Raw genomic sequence first — 18,597 nt, forward strand, 5'->3', positions numbered from 1 at the left:
AAACATATACATACAACAGTGCAAATGAACAGTTACAGAACATATGGATAACTGGCAGTTTACTCCTCCTGCTGCCATAAAGAAACCTCGGGAAGGGGGCACCCTGTCAGGATGTAGGAAATATCTTTTTTACTTATTGTAATATTCTCCAAACATTCAAATACATTAACTGATACAATAACAGTTCAAGTCAACAGTAAAATTAATTCTTTTGAAAGTTTTTACCAAGAACAGTAAAATACTTTATCACTGAACAGTGAAGCACAGCAGTGCCATAATGGTACATAAAAAAATCATTAAATGTGAAGAACACCATTAGTATTAAAAGAAAACAAATAATAGGGCACTCAAAAATCTTCATCACCCTAATTTTTGATAAGAATTTTTAGCATATTGCAGCCCCATCAGCTACTGTGATAGACTAATATAGTGAAGGTGGGGGTATAAGATTCAGGTGATATGGATTGTGAAATAGTCATTGAAGTGGAGTGTATTGTGATCAGCAGCATGCTCTGCTACTTGATGGTCAACTCTTCTCTAGGTCACTGTTTGGCAAGAGAAATTTATTAAGGTAGACTGCTAGTTGGTGTACATGCCCAGATAAAAGGCTGTGCTGAAGTTTAAGGGGCAATATGACATTGATACTTTCACAAGCAACTCTGCTTATGATGAGTTTGAATTATGAGGACCATATGTGAATATGGTGCAATGTTCCAGAAATAAAAAGAGAAATAATATTGAAAATGATGAAGACATTCACTAGACCACATTATCCTATTATGTTTGTTTTCCTTGTCATTCAACTACTAAATAATTCGATGTTGTACGTCTGTCATTAAACAGCCATAAAAGATTCTCTTCTGTCCAGTTCTGTGTGGTATGTAATGTGTCCCTGTTATTCAATTCAGGATATATTTTTGTAGTAAACAATTTTCTTTAGTGGATAAATTTCTTAAATATGATTTGAGCATTATTTCTTTCTGTGACCACTGTGTGTCAGGTCTTAAATTTCTTATGATAAAGTACTGTATACTCTTGTTCTGCAGTTTTTACATAGCAAAAATGTAGGAACTGCTGTGGATTACTCATTGTTTTTATTATTTTGTACAGCATGCAGCAATAAAACACAAAAAGTTATTGAGGCCTCTTCAGAAAATAATTTACAGCCTTTCAAGGATAAGATGGAATTTTTTATAACAAGAGGTAATAAAACAGTATTATTTTGAAATGTGTTGATTTTAGAGAATGTTGCCTTTGGAATGTTAAAGGATGTTTCTTTCCTTGTAGCCAAGAAGCAGCTGCTTGGTGAAACAGAAAATTTAGAGGAATGCAAACAAAAGTAAGTGTAGCCAAAAGATGTCTAATTACAAAATTTAGTCCATAAATATTCAGATGTTGTCTTAGAAAATACACACATGTAAAATAGGGTGATTTATTGTACAGAATATATTCACTGTTCAAGCATTTAGTGAAGTATCTCACACTACAAACTTTAACTATGAGAACTGCTGATAATACTTAGTGTTGCAGTAACTATTCACAAAATAATGATTCATTCTTCGTGTAGCCTAGTTTATAAAGTTATTACCAATTTTCCTGATAATTACTTACATTACATCTTTTGCTTCAAGAAATAGGTTTTAGAACCCCCTGCCCCCCCCCACCACACACACACACACACACACACACCACCACCACCACCACCACCACCACACTGAAAGAGTGTGGCAGTGATCAGTCTGAAGTGCAGTGGGTGATAAGAACACCTGGCACTCATGTGACCTTCCACCACTTACATAAGTCATGGTACTGAAGTGGTGTTATGTGTCAGTCATTTATGTAGAATCAGAAGAGTAAGATTGGTTGATGTGTAGGCAAGACTGCAAGGCAGGAAGAAGCCATCATGTCTGGATGTGCCCTCGACCACACTGTGAAAGAAGGTGGCCAATTTTTCGGTGTGTAAATATCAATACAGACTGCCTGATTTGTCTCCAAGGAACGATGTACCACTCGTGGAACACAGCACAGGAACAGTGGTTTTGAAAAGTTCCTAACCAACAGAAACTCGAGATGAGTGTCACACCATGTCAGTCAGTTTCAAATCTGACAGAAATTGCTGCTATCTGTGGATCCAAGTCAGTCTCAACCAATTACTAAAAGGACGCCATGAAGGGATTGCAAGCAATTGATATTTGAAGTCAGGTGCCTCACTAACAGTTATTGCTCACAGGTGCATATAAAACTTCACATCTTAAATTCATCAACATAGGCCCCACCCAGTCTAAATTTTGCCCCTTTCAAATAAAGTAAGATGTCAAGTGCACCAAAGACCCAATAAAACATTTAAACTGCACTGTATAGAGATTGCAAATCAGGTTCTGTAAAGTTTTGTGAGTGTTTTCTGCACCACAATGCGAGAGAACTCATTGACTTTTACTGTGAATGTGCATCAGGATGTTTATTCCAATATTTTTGGTGAATAAATTATGGCCTTCCTTCAACATCTTCATGATGTGCTTACTGTGGACACATCTTCCAAATCTGCAGCTCATGGTCTCGCGTTCGCATTCTCGTTTCCCGAGCACGGGGTCCTGGGTTTGATTTCTGGCAGTGTTAGGGATTTTTCACCTGCCTCGAGATGACTGGATGTTTATGTTGTCCTCATCATTTCATCCTCGTTCATGAAAGTGGCGAGATTGGACTGAGCAAAAGTTGGGAATTTGTACGGGCACTGATAACCGTGCAGCTGAGTGCCCCACAAACCAAACATCTTCCAAGATAACAACATCTGTTGTCAGAGAGCTCCAGCACACTATCGCATCTTCATTGGCCTGCTAAACAACCCTGTCTTAATCAGTGGTAACTGAAAAAAACTTCAGAAGTCGAGATCACAAAATTTTATTGGATGACAAGTTACAAAAGAGCAGTGCTGTCATCGTTGGATCTTATGCTTATTGAATTTATAACATCTTATCCATCAGTGTTAGAAGTCACTTCAAAATGCATCTGTACACCCCACCACCATGCAGTGTGAAGCAACTTGTAATAGCGAAGGATAATATGTTTACAAATTCAATAAGCATAAGATCTGATGATGAAAGCACAGCTGCTCATCCACCAAAATGCTTTTTCAGCGATCTTGGCTTTTGAAGTTTCCTTCAGTTACCAAACATTTCAGATTCCCCCAAACTGTCCAAGTCAGGAATCTTAATACTATCGAAAATGTCTTGGACTGTTTAGAACAAGGGGTAAAAATATAGCATTCAACATTTTTCTTAATGTAATTGCTATGTATGATATGGTTGTCTAGATATGGCATAACTTATCAAGGCCAGAAGCAATTTTAGCAAGTTCTCCTGGGTGTGGCTAATATTTTGTCTGGTGTGCTGATTACCACTCATCGGCTAAATTTAGTACTCGATAAAAAATTCCTCAGTTCTGAAAAGAAACAAAAATGTATTTAGCAAATCATGTTCTGAAGTGATAAAGTTAATAGCTAAAATCAAACAATGGAAAAGCCAGGATGGAATGTAACAATATTATGAAAAGGGTATTTGCTACTCACCATATATAGTGGAGATGCTGAGTTGCAGATAGGCACAACAAAAAGACTGTCGCAAAATGAGCTTTCAGCCAAAAAGGCCTTTGTCAAACACACACACACACACACACACACACACACACACACACACACACACACATGCACAAATGCAACTCTCACACACATCATGACCTTAGTCTCTGGCAGTTGAAGCCAGGCTGCGAGCAGCAGCACATGATGGGAGAGGCAACTGAGTGGGGGTAAGGAGGAGGCTGGAGTGGGGAGGGGGAGGAGGAGGGATATCAGGGTATGAGCGGAGGACAGTAAAGTGCTGCTAGTGGGAATATGCAGGGACAAGGTGAAGAGAGGGTAGGGCAGCTAGGTGCAGTCAGGAGGGTAGACAGAGGACAGGGGAGTGAGGTGGGGAGGTAGTGGAAAAGGAGAGAAATAAAAAGACTGGGTGCATTGATGGAATAGAGGGCTGTGTAGTGTTGAAATGGAAACAGGGAAGTTAATAGCCATATTTTCAGTAGCATATAAGATTAATTATGCAAAGAAACATACATAATTTTATGAAGATACTGAAATTTGTTTTTAACTTACTCAAAGAAACTTGAAATAAAAAAAAATTCATTTAACAAAGCACTGCTACCATAAAATTATTACAAAATTGTGTAACTATATCTACTATACTGTCATCAATTTTGAAGCTTATCAAGTGATCATTTTTCATTACACTATTCAACTGTACTGTTGATTGCGATTTATTTGTCCTTAAACTGGACCCTGTGCTAAGCAGCTTTTTGATTCCATGTAACAGTTTTTGAAATCATTCGTTACTTTCATTGAGAATAGTCAAATCTTTTGCAGGTATTACTCATAGCAAGTGCCCCCTACTTTTGATTCCCATTCTGAATGTTAAATTTCTCTATTACCACTTTCAACATCTACACACAAACTGTTCAAACTGCTGTGAAGTGCATGGCTGAGTGTACTATATGTTATGGTTTCTGCCCATTCCAGCAGTATATGGGCTGCAGGAAGAATGTGTGCTTAAATGCCACTGTACATGCTGAAGTTAGTCTAACATTGCATGTAGAGGTTTGAAGAATATTTCTAGATTCTTCTTGTAATACTGGTTTTTGAAACTTTGAGAGTTGGATATTGTGAGATAATTCACATCTGTATTCAAGAATTTTCCAATTTAGGTATTTCAGAATTTCTGTGACAGTCATCCACAAGTCAGACAAGCACGTGACCATTCATGCTGCCCACCTTTGACACATGGACCAGAAAGCAGTGATTGTCTCCTACCCCCATTAAACCAATTTCAGTTTACTGTGTTGTGTATATCCTGACTTTAAAATTTTATTTGGATTTTGATACCTGCAGACACTTGTCTGTTTGTTTACTTAATACTCATTGTCTTCAGATTTGTGAATACTGTATTCCTCATTGTGTGGTTAAAGCATTTCTTTGTCCAATAGATTCCATGGAAGTATCCTGTCTTACTGTGGGTTAATGTGCTTGACATTTAAATTGCTGATCTGATCCCTTTTCTCATTTTGAATGCATTATTTAGCAAGTAGTTCAGTAATTGGAATTACTGACTGATAGTCCAGTAGTTCCCATGTGTGTATTTAACAGCATCCTGCATCCTGATGATCTCTGTTAAATACACTAGTGGACCTCCTGTTTGTATCATATAAGTTTTTAGCTCTCTCTCTCTCTCTCTCTCTCTCTCTCTCTCTCTCTCTCATTTTCCATTTCCCTCTCCCTCTCCAACCCCCTACCCCCACCCCCTCACCCACCCATCCACCGCTGCTGAGTTCTTTACCTTCAACACAACACTAATTATATCTGGTTAACATTTTTCTTCTTTGAGAGCCAGTCTGTCAAAATACTACATTATTAATGATTTTGCTGTAATACTGAATTCTTCTCTGTATTTTAGTCATAGTTGTGGGTGCCAAATTCTTTGATGTTAATTACCAAGATCAACCTTTGCTTGCCATGCCTACAAAGTTGAAACTAATAATAAGTGTATATACTTCAGCAGCAACTGTTTAGCCTTGGACATATTTTTCTTCACCAGTTACTGATCATACTAGCTCTGGAAAAATGTACAGTGTTTTATTTAGTAACAAGTTTTGTAGTATCATTTGTATAAATCATTTAAGTGTTATAAACTTCTAGGTGAAAGCTTGGCTTAAATTACATGAAGACAGCTAAGAGCACCATTACTCAAGAAATTAAAATGCTTATTAATTACTGTAAGCAGCCAGTTCCTGATACAGAGAAATTTGTTTTAGGGAGAAAATTAAGACAGTTGTAGGTTTAATTGCCATTTGTTTCCTTAATAATTCATTATAGTGGCTGATCATTCCCCAGCTGCCTTGAAAAATTCTTCTGTCCTTAATCTACTCATAAGTTTTTTACATACCCTACATTTATAGTGCTTCATGTCATCATGGGTTGATTTGTATTTTGCCATTACCATTTTTTTCCATTATTTGGAGGTAAATAGCAATAAAGTAATTCAAATGAGTACCCATTGTAATACTGATATTACTATTTGAAGAAAGAGGTGTTCATTTTCCTATGTATGTTATATACTTGTATAGTTAATTGTTCTCTATGCTTCAGGTTTTATGGCACAATGGAATTTTATCAATACCAGCCGAAAGGTAATAAAGAAGATGTAACACCTAAAGATTTCTTTGCTTTGTGGCTACCATTTTGCTGTGATTTCAAGGATATATGGAAGAAAGAGCAGCAGAGGTTAATAAAAGAAAAGTAAGTAACAAATTTGTTATGTAAATTGAAAGGGGGATTTGGGGGGGTGTAGGGGGGGGGGGGGAGAAAGGAAACAAAAGGGAAGGAACTAATGATGTCATTTGCACTGGGGCTTTGTGCAGAAAAAGCATTGACAAGTGTATATGCTTGCCGGACCAGACTCAGAGCCAGGGTCTCCTGCTTCCAAAGCAGTTGTGTTAACCATTGAGTCACCAAAACACAGTGATTTTTGCAAACTCACGTACTATCTCAGCATGCTCACTGGATGACCCACACTCCCACCAAGTATTACCCTTGTGCAGTCCCCGTCCATGCCTTCCCTGCTTGCTAATTTTAGATTCCCACTGGATGTCAAATATAAACGTGCGTGCACATTGAATGTTACAGATTTATTGCCCATCAGTGCGAATTAATTACATGAAACTGTGGTTTCTATTCTTTTGTGGTGTAATATAGGTAGATTGGTACTAAGGTGATTGTGTAGTTAGTGTGATTTTTTACTTTTTGTAGCTACTCAACATATAACCATAGCACTCCTTGTGTGCAAAGGAAATAAAAAACCAGAAGAATCAGATGGCTCAATGTACTTTTGTAGTAGAAATTTTTGCAGAAATTATAGCATATCTTTATACTTTCAACCATTGGTTGTGGAATATGAGCAGTTGTTCTTCTGCAAACAAGTATGCATTTTATTCTGTATTTTGTTCCTTAATTAGGTTTTCATTTTATTGCTAAGAGTGTACTAAAATATACCTTTAATGCATTTCACTTTTTCACAAATTGACAAGAGTGAAGACAAATAAACCATATGTTTTCTCAGGAGCTAGATTTCCCAAAACAGCTAAATAAAAATGTTCTTGTCATTGTCACTGTTCTCCTCATTAACCTATTCCTTGGTGCTTCAGTATGTGTCTTATCATACTATACCTTTCTTGTCAAATTATGCCATGAATTTCTTTTCTCCTCAATCTAATTCAGTATGTCTACCTGATCTAGCCCTCTAACCTTCAGCATTCAGCTGTAGCACCACATTTCAAAATGTTCTGTCATTTTCTTGCTGACATTGTAAAACATTCGCAAAGAAAAGACTTCCCATATTTACATTGGTATTCAATTTTCACTTAATTCTTTTTCATAAAATCAAACAATTGAATCTCCAGGTAGGAATGTCAGCAATGTAGGAAAAGACAGATTACTACTTACCGTAAAGATGACACACCAAGTTGCAGACAGCCACAATTAAAAGACACATATAGCTCTTGTCCACAGTCTTCACCAGTAAAAGAGAGGCACACACCATTCACACACACAAGCAAGCACATCTCACACCCACACAATCACCAATTCTAGCATCTTGCAATGGAATGCAACATTGCATGGGGTGCAAGCAACAATCTGGAAGAGGTGGGGAAGGGGAAGGGGAAGGGGAAGGGATGGCGTACAGGTGGTGAGAGAGATGAATGCTGTCTCATGGAGTGCGCAGGGACTAGAATGCCCACAAGCACAATGTTAGCAGGTTGTGGGCAGGGAGGTGGGGGAAAAGGAGAAAAAACAGGGGAGGAGCAGGGAAAGAAGGGGTGGATGTGTTGGTAGAGAGCTGCAAATAAACAGGGTGGGAGATGGGGGTAGAAACTGTTGGGTGAAAGGTGTGGGAACAGTATTTTACAATAGATTGAGGCCAGCATAAATATGGGAGCAGAGGATGTGTTATAGAGATAACTCCCATCTGCGCAGTTCGGGGCAGTTCAGAAAAGCTAGTGGTAGAGGGTAGGATCCAGATGGCTTGGGTAGTGAAGCAGCCATTGAAATCAAATATGTTGTGTTCAGCTGCATGTTGTACCACAGGGTGGTCTACTTTGCTCTTGGCCACAGTTTGGCAGTGGCTGTTCATCCTGGTGGGCAGGTTGGTCAGTAATCATATCAATATATAAAGCTGTGCAGTGATTGCAGCAGAGCTGTAAATGACATGGGGCTGCTTTCACAGATAGTGATTTTTCTTATGCAGTCAGTAATAAATGTAAGGTAATTTCATTTTCCAGAAATTATATTAACAGACATTGCTCTTGGATTTTGAGGTAATTAGTCACCATACCTCAAGTGATAGAACATGAATGTATTTGGCACCCTGGATGGTGCCTAATTGCTGCAACTTGTTAGGTGCTGGCTAGGTTTTAATTTGGCTCTTGTCACATCCTATATGTCTTAAGTTTGTAACTTGGAGGCATGCAACTTAAAGAGCATACTGACAGTAAATGCAACTTAAAGAGCATACTGACAGTAAAAATTAAATAAAAATAAACAACTAAAAAAACTGATCGACCATTGAGACAGTATTCACAGCTAACTATGCAAAAGTGTGTGAACATAACAGTGAGTCAATGTATCAGCCAAGAACAACAGATGATATACTACTGAGGATGATTGAATTATCATAATGAAGAGAAGGCAGTTCTAAAGGCAATTCCAGGAAGACTAAAATCAATAAATTCTTGCCAACAGTTGCCAATGATTTAAATTTATTACAATCTGTCTTACTGGTGCTGTCACCGAGGAGTATAGTATCATTTCCATTACTAAGTTTATTCATTTTTTACCTAATATTCAACTGAGTTGCCTTCACTTTGTTTGTGAGATTTTTAATTTCATTTGCTTAGTAAATGGTTTATTGCCTTTTTGATGACACAATAAAGAATACTGCAATACTGCTTGTAGTGTCCCTTTAATTATCGACTGTAACTAGCCGTCTGTACTAAACATGCACTGACTGATCGAAAATTTCTGGACATCTATTAGTCAACATTAATATGGGATGGGGTGTGCCCATCCTTTGCCGTTATGATGGGTTGAACTCTGCTGGGGACACTTTCATTGAGGTGTCTAAATGTCTGTGGAAGAATGGCATGTTATTTGTCCTGAAGAGCTAACACTAGAGAAGATAATGATGTTGGACACTGGGGTCTGGAATGAAATCAGTGTCGTATCTTATCCCAAAGGTGTTCCGCTGGATTCAGGCCAGTTAATTTCAGAAATGTTTTTGTCCGCAAAATATGATTTATGACGAGGTGCAGTGTCCTGCTGATAGAAACATCATTATCTTTTAATTGTTCCTCTAGCACACAGTACACAATACTGTAAAATGTGTTCATTTCTGTGGTGTCACCGCCAGACACCACACTTGCTAGGTGGTAGATTTAAATCGGCCGCGGTCTATTAGTACACGTCGGACCAGCGTGTCGCCACTGTCAGTAATTGCAGACCGAGCGCCACCACACGGCAGGTCTAGAGAGACGTACTAGGACTCGCCCCAGTTGTACGACGACATTGCTAGCGACTACACTGACGAAGCCTTTCTCTCATTTGCCGAGAGATAGTTAGAATAGCCTTCAGCTAAGCCCATGGCTACGACCTAGCAAGGCGCCATTAACCATTTCTAGAGAGAGTCTCACTTGTATCATCAAGAATGCTGTATACAAATGATGGATTTAAGTTAAGTATTCCAGCAGCTACGTACTTTTCTTTATAGCATTCATTCCGTATCCTGTTTCAGACCTAAAGCAAGCCTGCGTGAGTTGACGCGTGCATTTCTGCCTTTTCTAGCTATATAGCAATTTCCTTCTGCATTTAGAAATTATTTTAGCTCAATACAGGGATTGCAACTTGACCATGGAAAAAAAAAAATACTAACACCATGTCTTATGCAACTCATCCTTGGCAGTACACAATGATAGCAAGTAACATTCTCCAGGCATTTTCCAAACACAGATCCTTCACTCAGATTGACACAGGCTATATATAATGTGATTTCTCATTCCAAATCACTCATTTTTGGCCATATACTATCCTGTGACAACACTTTTTACACCACTTCAAGTGTTGGTTAGCACTGAGTAGAGAAATGTGTGGCGTATGAGAAGCTTCTTGACCATTGTACCTCATCCTTTTTAACTCCTTATGCATAGTTATTGTGTTAGCTGGGTTGTTGGTAACACTTGATTGATTCCTTCCACTGATTTGGTGTGATTTTTTACAACCATCCTCTGCAATGGTTGATGGTTCTTGGCCAACAGTACAAGTACACAAGGTCCGTCTTGTCTTGGTTAACTGTGGGTGTTCCTTTGCCTTTCCACCTCACAATCACATCATGTCACCAATTGTACAGCTGGGTAGCTACAGAAAGGTTGAAATGTCCTTGATGGATTTGTTACTCAGGTGACATTTACAGACTACTCCACATTTGAAGTAACTGAGCTCTTCTGACTGAACTGTTCCACAGTTACTGCTTTTCTACAACAACAAATTATTGCCAGCTGTCTTTCATGCTGGTGGATCCACCTCTCAGAGAAATCTAGTGGTCAGTTCAACACTGCATAGAGGTATCTGGGTGCCAGTGACCTTGCCGCAGTGGTAACACTGGTTCCCGTTGCATCACCGAAGTTAAGCACTGTCAGGGTTGGCTAGCGCTTGTATGGGTGACCATCCAGTCTGTGCAGTGCTGTTGGCAAGTGGAGTGCATTCAACTCTTGTGAGGCAACTTGAGAAACTACTTAATTGAAAAGTAGTGGTTCCAGTCATGAAAACTGACAATAGGGGAGAGCAGTGTGCTGGCCACATGTCCCTCCATATCCCCATCCAGTAATGCAAAAGGCTGAGGATGACATGGTGGTTGGTCAGTGCTGTTAGGGTCTTTTGAGGCCTATCTGGATGGAGTTCAGTTTTATAGAGGTATCTGGGCACCTTTGATGAGATAGTGTAGCTCTTTTATGACTCAAAATACTTTTATCCTAGATGTTAACCATCATTTTCCTCGGCTTTCACTATAATTGTTTCTGATGCATTGTGAAATGGAATTGGATTCATAATTTTGTAAGCATATTTTCAGGGAGGGATGAAATTTCTCATCTATGCATGCCCTTGGTAAACATTTCCCCCTTATACTTCCAGTTAAATCACTCAGAAAAGTGTAACAGGGTCATAATTTATGATTTTTTTGAAATTACGTGTTTCCTTTCTTAACTATACCCTTTTAATAGGGATACTTTGTTGGCGCCATTTGACCACCATAGTCAGATAAATCATTTTTTGTTGCTCTCCCATCTAATTCATGAAAACTTCTTTATTTAGAAATAAGCTGTCTGTTGGAATTGGGCATCCTTCAAGTCTCTTTGAGAACATTACTGTGGTGATTCAGCCACAGCTGAAAAGCGGTAGATCAAATGTCCTTGATCAGAACAGTCTGAGATAAAATCCATATTGAAATCTCCGCACAAAATTGCTTCCAAATTATTTGTAGTAAATCTTATTGGTGCCCCCCACTGATCACTTAATAAAGCTTAAAAAATTGCTTTTTAAGGTCAGTACAGTATGGGAACCACAATCTCTTAATGTTTTCAAGTATATTACTGAATTATATACTCAAAGAGCTGCTCACTACAATATTCATTTATGTCTATGTCGTGGAACTTTATTCCACTTTTTGGTAGACAGCTACCCTCCCCTTTCCTCATATTATGCTATGTATGTGATGTTATGTCCAAATATATTATGACTGTTATCCTTTGTGCAGCAGAGTTGCCTGTTTTTGTTTTTCTGTTGATTCCTGTAACTGTGTCTGTAACTGTAGTCAGTTAGCAACTCTGTCTTTTAGAAAAAGGTCTTGAAAGTACTGGAAATCACAGGGAGTGGACAGACAATGCTCATTACACTGAACACTTCTATTTCATTTAGTACGTACTGAATGATTTTCATTTTCCTGAAATTACATATTCAGATGTATGGTGCATTATGAAGTAGTACCAACAGGAACATTAACTACAAAAGTCTGTGATGTACAATATTCAATATCTGAAACAGATGGTTTCATTCTTTGTTTGATTGTGTGAGTTGTTGTTATAGAATCCATGTGTAATGAAGTTATTGGTCTGAAAGCTGTTACTCTTTGGCTTTTGGGATGTCTTGATACAATGAAAGTGACTCTTGTTTCTTTATTGTATTTAAATTGTCCACTTGCTTGGTTCTCTTGGACTACCACTACAATTTAATTGTCCTCTAATGATCAGCCATTGTGCTTTATAAAACTCTTACAGGATAATGTGTATGCCAGATTTTTTTCTAATCTTTTTACAGCCTCTGATTTCTTCCTCAAAAATAGATTTTGAGAATATAATGAAATTTTCATTAGTAATACATGACACACAATTTTGCAGTAGCATTGCTGTTCTTATCATGTTGGGTAGCTGTGAACAGTAGATCATTTCCAAGTGCTCTTTAATTTTAACAGAAACTATTGTTATGACCAGAAAACATTATATTGCTCATCTATGTCTGTTTACATCTCTCCTGTTCTTGACTAATGTGATTAATACTGTACTTCTTGTCTGTGAGGTTATGTTTTCATGACAGGTGATAAATTTTCCTTTCCAATTGGTTTGTGAATGGGATTTGTTTGTTACCTCCAAGGCTCTGATTTCTGTCTGCAAGTCTTTGTGCTGGTTGTATGCTAACAAGAAGCTCGTTCACACTAAATTATCCAAATGACTCTTTTCATTTAAGCTGATGTGCTTTGATGTAAAGTTGTTTGTGATCTTTTTATGGCAATATAGACTTACATAATATATTCATTATTCATTAGCTTAGCAGAAATATACCACATGTCCATGTCTAAATACACTCCTGGAAATGGAAAAAAGAACACATTGACACCGGTGTGTCAGAACCACCATACTTGCTCCGGACACTGCGAGAGGGCTGTACAAGCAATGATCACACGCACGGCACAGCGGACACACCAGGAACCACGGTGTTGGCTGTTGAATGGCGCTAGCTGCGCAGCATTTGTGCACCGCCGCCGTCAGTGTCAGCCAGTTTGCCGTGGCATACGGAGCTCCATCGCAGTCTTTAACAGTGGTAGCGACAGCGTGGACGTGAACCGTATGTGCAGTTGACGGACTTTGAGCGAGGGCGTATAGTGGGCATGCAGGAGGCCGGGTGGACGTACCGCCGAATTGCTCAACACGTGGGGCGTGAGGTCTCCACAGTACATCGATGTTGTCGCCAGTGGTCGGCGGAAGGTGCATGTGCCCGTTGACCTGGGACCGGACCGCAGCGACGCACGGATGCACGCCAAGACCGTAGGATCCTATGCAGTGCCGTAGGGGACCGCACCGCCACTTCCCAGCAAATTAGGGACACTGTTGCTCCTGGGGTATCGGCGAGGACCATTCGCAACCGTCTCCATGAAGCTGGGCTACAGTCCCGCACACCGTTAGGCCGTCTTCCGCTCACGCCCCAACATCGTGCAGCCCGCCTCCAGTGGTGTCGCGACAGGCATGAATGGAGGGACGAATGGAGACGTGTCGTCTTCAGCGATGAGAGTCACTTCTGCCTTGGTGCCAATGATGGTTGTATGCATGTTTGGCGGCGTGCAGGTGAGCGCCACAATCAGGACTGCATACGACCGAGGCACACAGGGCCAACACCCAGCATCATGGTGTGGGGAGCGATCTCCTACACTGGCCGTACACCACTGGTGATCGTCGAGGGGACACTGAATAGTGCACGGTACATCCAAACCGTCATCGAACCCATCGTTCTACCATTCCTAGACTGGCAAGGGAACTTGCTGTTCCAACAGGACAATGCACGTCCGCATGTATCCCGTGCCACCCAACATGCTCTAGAAGGTGTAAGTCAACTACCCTGGCCAGCAAGATCTCCGGATCTGTCCCCCATTGAGCATGTTTGGGACTGGATGAAGCGTCGTCTCACACGGTCTGCACGTCCAGCATGAACGCTGGTCCAACTGAGGCGCCAGGTGGAAATGGCATGGCAAGCCGTTCCACAGGACTACATCCAGCATCTCTACGATCGTCTCCATGAGAGAATAGCAGCCTGCATTGCTGCGAAAGGTGGATATACACTGTACTAGTGCCGACATTGTGCATGCTCTGTTGCCTGTGTCTATGTGCCTGTGGTTCTGTCAGTGTGATCATGTGATGTATCTGACCCCAGGAATGTGTCAATAAAGTTTCCCCTTCCTGGGACAATGAATTCACGGTGTTCTTATTTCAATTTCCAGGAGTGTATGATAAATAAGGGAGAATAAGTGCTCAGTGTTTTCATTTACTAGAAAAATGTGAAAAAGATTCTGTTCTTCCATGAGAGTATGTTCACTTGCTGTTTGTGACTAATGAAAGCAATGAAATACAACTTACATGACTTCTCAGGTGTTTGACATAATATTTTTGTTTCAAGGCTACAAGAAGTGAAGCGGAAACGTGAGGAGAAACTGGATGTAAAGAAATCAAAAATAACAGGTGGTGGATTGGTAAGTTGAATGATCCTTGACATGAACGTAATTTTAAAATATTATTAGTATTTCTTAATTTGGAGATGTTCTATGTACATAATTAATATTGCTTGTTTATTAACTAACCCAATTCCTGAATCAAAATTTCTTTGATTTACTTACAGAAAGCAAAAGTACAGATGCGAGCAAAAATGACACCTGTGAGTTAAAAGCAAGTCTACACAATGTACCTGTTCATCTGCATAACTACTCATGCCTGTCACCATCATCATTGCCACTTCTGTTCGTGCCGCTGTTTCACCAAGCTACTTTCAAAAATTATGTAAATGTTACATATGGTGCTATTAAATTAAAGCAGATTCATTATTTATTAACACACTGTAAATAGCTTGTATTATAAATGGATGTAAATTTAATGTACTGTCATTTGTGTTTTTCAGTAACAATGTACATAAAACAAAACATAAATTTTAAGTAAAGAGCTTCTAATGTGACAACATGTACTGTATCTCTAAACTGACATTGTTGATACCAGCATCATCCAGTACCATACAGCAATGGATATACTGTTGCTGAATTTGTCCAGTGGCCGTTATACAAGTCATATGCACAAAATAATTTTGCCGATGTGCAGAAACGTTGTTGTCTGTGCTGGGCAAGTCCACCTCTTTGTTTTGAAAGGTTGGATGATTTACTTTGCTGTTGCCTACTGGATTATCCACTTTGTCTTTTAGAAATGGCTGTCTTAGTTGATTATGCATTGAATTTCTTATTTGATATTCTAGTAAGAGATTATTGACTTGTTGAATTATTTGTCATACTGGTATAACCTGTTAATAAGATCATTCACAGACTCACCACTTATAGGTTTGAAGTTTTGCTTTTACTACTTATAGGTTTGAAGTTCTGCTTGAGTGTAGGCTTCAGCAGTTTACGTGCCACAGTGGAAGCTCCACCACTACCATCGTCCTCCCCCCCTCCTGTGCCACCTGTACAGATATGGGCCACATTACTTTGTGCACTCTCTCAGTGGCAGCTGTAGCCAATGGTTGTCATTTTTATTTTCTGATATCTTAAGTGACTGAACCTACACAATATCTTCATCCATCCCTACACAAATGCTGTTCCCAACTCCTTGCCTCATGGCTCGTATTCCTGTAACAGATCTAAGTGCAAGACCTGTCCCATGCATCCTCCCACTACCACCTATTCCAGTCCTGTCACAAACATCACCTATCCTATCAAAGGCAGGGCTGTGTGCAAAACCAGTCACGTGATCTACAAGCTAAACTGCAACCACTGTGCTGCATTCTCTGTGGGCTAGACAACCAACAAGCTGTCTGTCCGCAAGAATGGCCACCGACAAACTGTGGCCAAGAAACAGCTGGACCACCCCATTGCCGAGCGCACCGCCCAACACAACGTTCTTAATTTCAATGACTGCTTCACAGCTTGTGCCATATGGATTCTTCCCACCAACACCAGCTTTTCTGAACTTTGCAGGTGGGCACTCACCCTGAAATATATCATACGTTCCCATAGCCATCCTGGCCTCAACCTTCATCAGTCATTGTCTTACCCATCTAGATCTTCCCTGTTCCTCCTGAGTACACCTATCTACCCTACCCTCTCTCCACCTCACCCCTGTATGCTCCCACAAGCAGCACTTTACCGTCTCCCACCCCTACCCTGCTATCCACCCCCTCCCTGCCCCAGTCTCCTCCTTGTAGTTTTATAATTATTTTAAGTGGGACGTACATGGCCCACAGGATTCATAGAGGAATTAATTGTTCCCTAAATTTATTGCTCGTCGAGTCTAGTGAGACATGTCTAGTGAGAAATACATACATCTCATTTATTTTTACTGGAGATTAGGATCTGTAAAAGGAAGAAAATAAGTACTGTTACTATGTCAAACAAATTTCAAGATAGTAGTCCAGTTATAGTTTTGTTAGCTCCTTACCACTTGAAAGATATAAGATACTCCACGAGAAAAAATGGAGATGCATCTGCATCCATAGCAGAGTAAACCTTTAATGGGGCTGTAGGCTGATTTGACCAGCAGAGAGAAAAATGTGCTCTTGGCAGTGGGTCACTCAAGTGGTGGCATCATCTTTCTTATTCTCTTTTGGACATTGCAATAGTAAATATACTGAAGTGCCAAAGAAACTAGTATAGGCATACGTTTTTCAAATACAGAGATACATAAATAGGCACTGCAGTTGGCAATGCCTATATAAGACAAAAAGTGTCTGGCACAGTTGTCAGATTGGTTACCGCTGATACAATGGCAGGTTACCAAGATTTATGCAAGTTTGAACATGGTGTTATAGTCAGCGCATGATCAATGGGACACAGCATATCCGAGATAGCAATGAGGTGTGGATTTTCCCGCACGGCCATTTCATGTGTGTACTGTGAATATCCGGAATCCAGTAAAACTTCAAATCTCCAATATTGCTATGGCTAGGAAAAGATCCTGCAAGAAAGGGACCAGTGATGCCTGAAGAGAATCATTCAACATGACAGAAGTGCAACCCTTCTGCATATTGCTGCAGATCCAACACTGGCCCATAAAAAAAAAAAAAAAGCGTCAGTGTGTGAACCATTCAAAGAAACACCGATATCGGCTTTCAGAGCCGAAGGCCCACTTTATGTACCCTTGATCACTGCATGGCACAAAGCTTTACATCTCTCCTGGACCTGTCAACATTGTTGATGTCTGAAAACATATTGCCTGGTCTCATTTCAAATTGTATCAAGCAGATGAACATGTACGGGTATGGAGACATCATGAATCCATTGATCCTGCATGTCTGCAGGAGCTGTTCAAGCTGGTGGAGGCTCTGTAATGGTGTGGGGTGTGTGATATGGGACCTCTGATACATCTATATATGGCTCTGACAGGTGACACATATCCAAGCATCCTTTCTGATCACCTGCATCATTCATGTCCATTGTGCATTCCAACAGACTTGGTCAATTCCAGCAGGACAATGAAACATCCCACACATCCAGCTTTGCTACAGAGTGGTTCCAGGAACACTCTCCTGAGCTTAAAAAAATCCACTGAGCACCAAACTCCACTGAAATGAACATTATTGAGCATATCTGGGAAGCCTTGCAACATACTATTTAGAAGAGATCTCCACCCTCTCATTCTCTTGTCGATTTATGGATGACCCTGTTGTCAATTCCCTCCAGCACTACTTTAGACATTAGCTGAGTCTATGCCATGTCATGTTGTGGCACTTCTGCTTGCTCACGGGGGCACTACATAATATTAGACAGATGTACCAGTTTCTTTGTCTCTTCAGTGTAGTTTCATCTTTTGGAATCACAAATCAGAGAAAAAGATGACTAACTTTCTTTTCACCTTGCTTTTGTAAGGCAGATTTCAACTGGGAGAAATACAAAGAGAAGGGAAGGCAAGCCTTCATCACAAAAACAAACAACCAGTTTGTGGAGTTTTATATTTCATATCAAATCAAGGGAAATCATATTAAATTAGAGCACTGAATAAAATATATAAACTTAAAAATTTAGAATGAATATTAACAAAAGGCACAAACAATAGTTCTCTATGCATATTGGCCATAAGGCAAATCTGCTAAATGAATTTAAGTGTTTTGTCAATAAATATATGCACAAATATGTCTATATCTAGCAGACAATGTAAAAACAGAAATAAATGCCTTTACCGAGATTATCTCTGCCAGCCGGGGGAAAAAAAAATAGCCAAAACACCATTTCACACAATGCACAACTGAAACTATTAAGCAATATCTCATGCATTAGATGCCTAACAACAAGGCTAGTGGCTCCAAACAGTTGATACTTTCAGTGCTAGAATGCAGCACCACACAGATGTGTGACTTTATTATACCTGTGAATTCAGGGTCGTGAATGGGTTAATATCTTTTGCAATATCATGGCTGTAACAAACAAGTGTTTC

At 39.8% G+C, this 18,597-nt stretch overlaps 2 protein-coding genes across 2 annotated transcripts in view; one reads left to right on the top strand and one right to left on the bottom strand.

The window, feature by feature from the left end:
• Positions 1-15,139, top strand: part of LOC126092811 (formin-2-like) — a 389,713-nt gene extending 374,574 nt beyond the window's left edge. The window contains exons 17-21 of the mRNA XM_049908540.1: positions 1,111-1,203; positions 1,288-1,339; positions 6,188-6,337; positions 14,588-14,660; positions 14,807-15,139. Coding sequence (XP_049764497.1) covers positions 1,111-1,203; positions 1,288-1,339; positions 6,188-6,337; positions 14,588-14,660; positions 14,807-14,851 — 413 coding nt within the window. The 3' untranslated portion in view covers positions 14,852-15,139. The remainder of the gene's footprint in view (positions 1-1,110; positions 1,204-1,287; positions 1,340-6,187; positions 6,338-14,587; positions 14,661-14,806) is intronic.
• A 1,364-nt stretch (positions 15,140-16,503) lies between these two features.
• The window catches only part of LOC126092812 (piggyBac transposable element-derived protein 4-like), a 58,487-nt gene continuing 56,393 nt past the window's right edge, over positions 16,504-18,597 (bottom strand). The window contains exon 3 of the mRNA XM_049908541.1: positions 16,504-16,520. Within this exon, the coding sequence (XP_049764498.1) occupies positions 16,504-16,520 (17 nt within the window). The remainder of the gene's footprint in view (positions 16,521-18,597) is intronic.

Source organism: Schistocerca cancellata, chromosome 7 (genome assembly GCF_023864275.1).
Source record: "Schistocerca cancellata isolate TAMUIC-IGC-003103 chromosome 7, iqSchCanc2.1, whole genome shotgun sequence".
Lineage (NCBI taxonomy): Eukaryota > Metazoa > Arthropoda > Insecta > Orthoptera > Acrididae > Schistocerca > Schistocerca cancellata.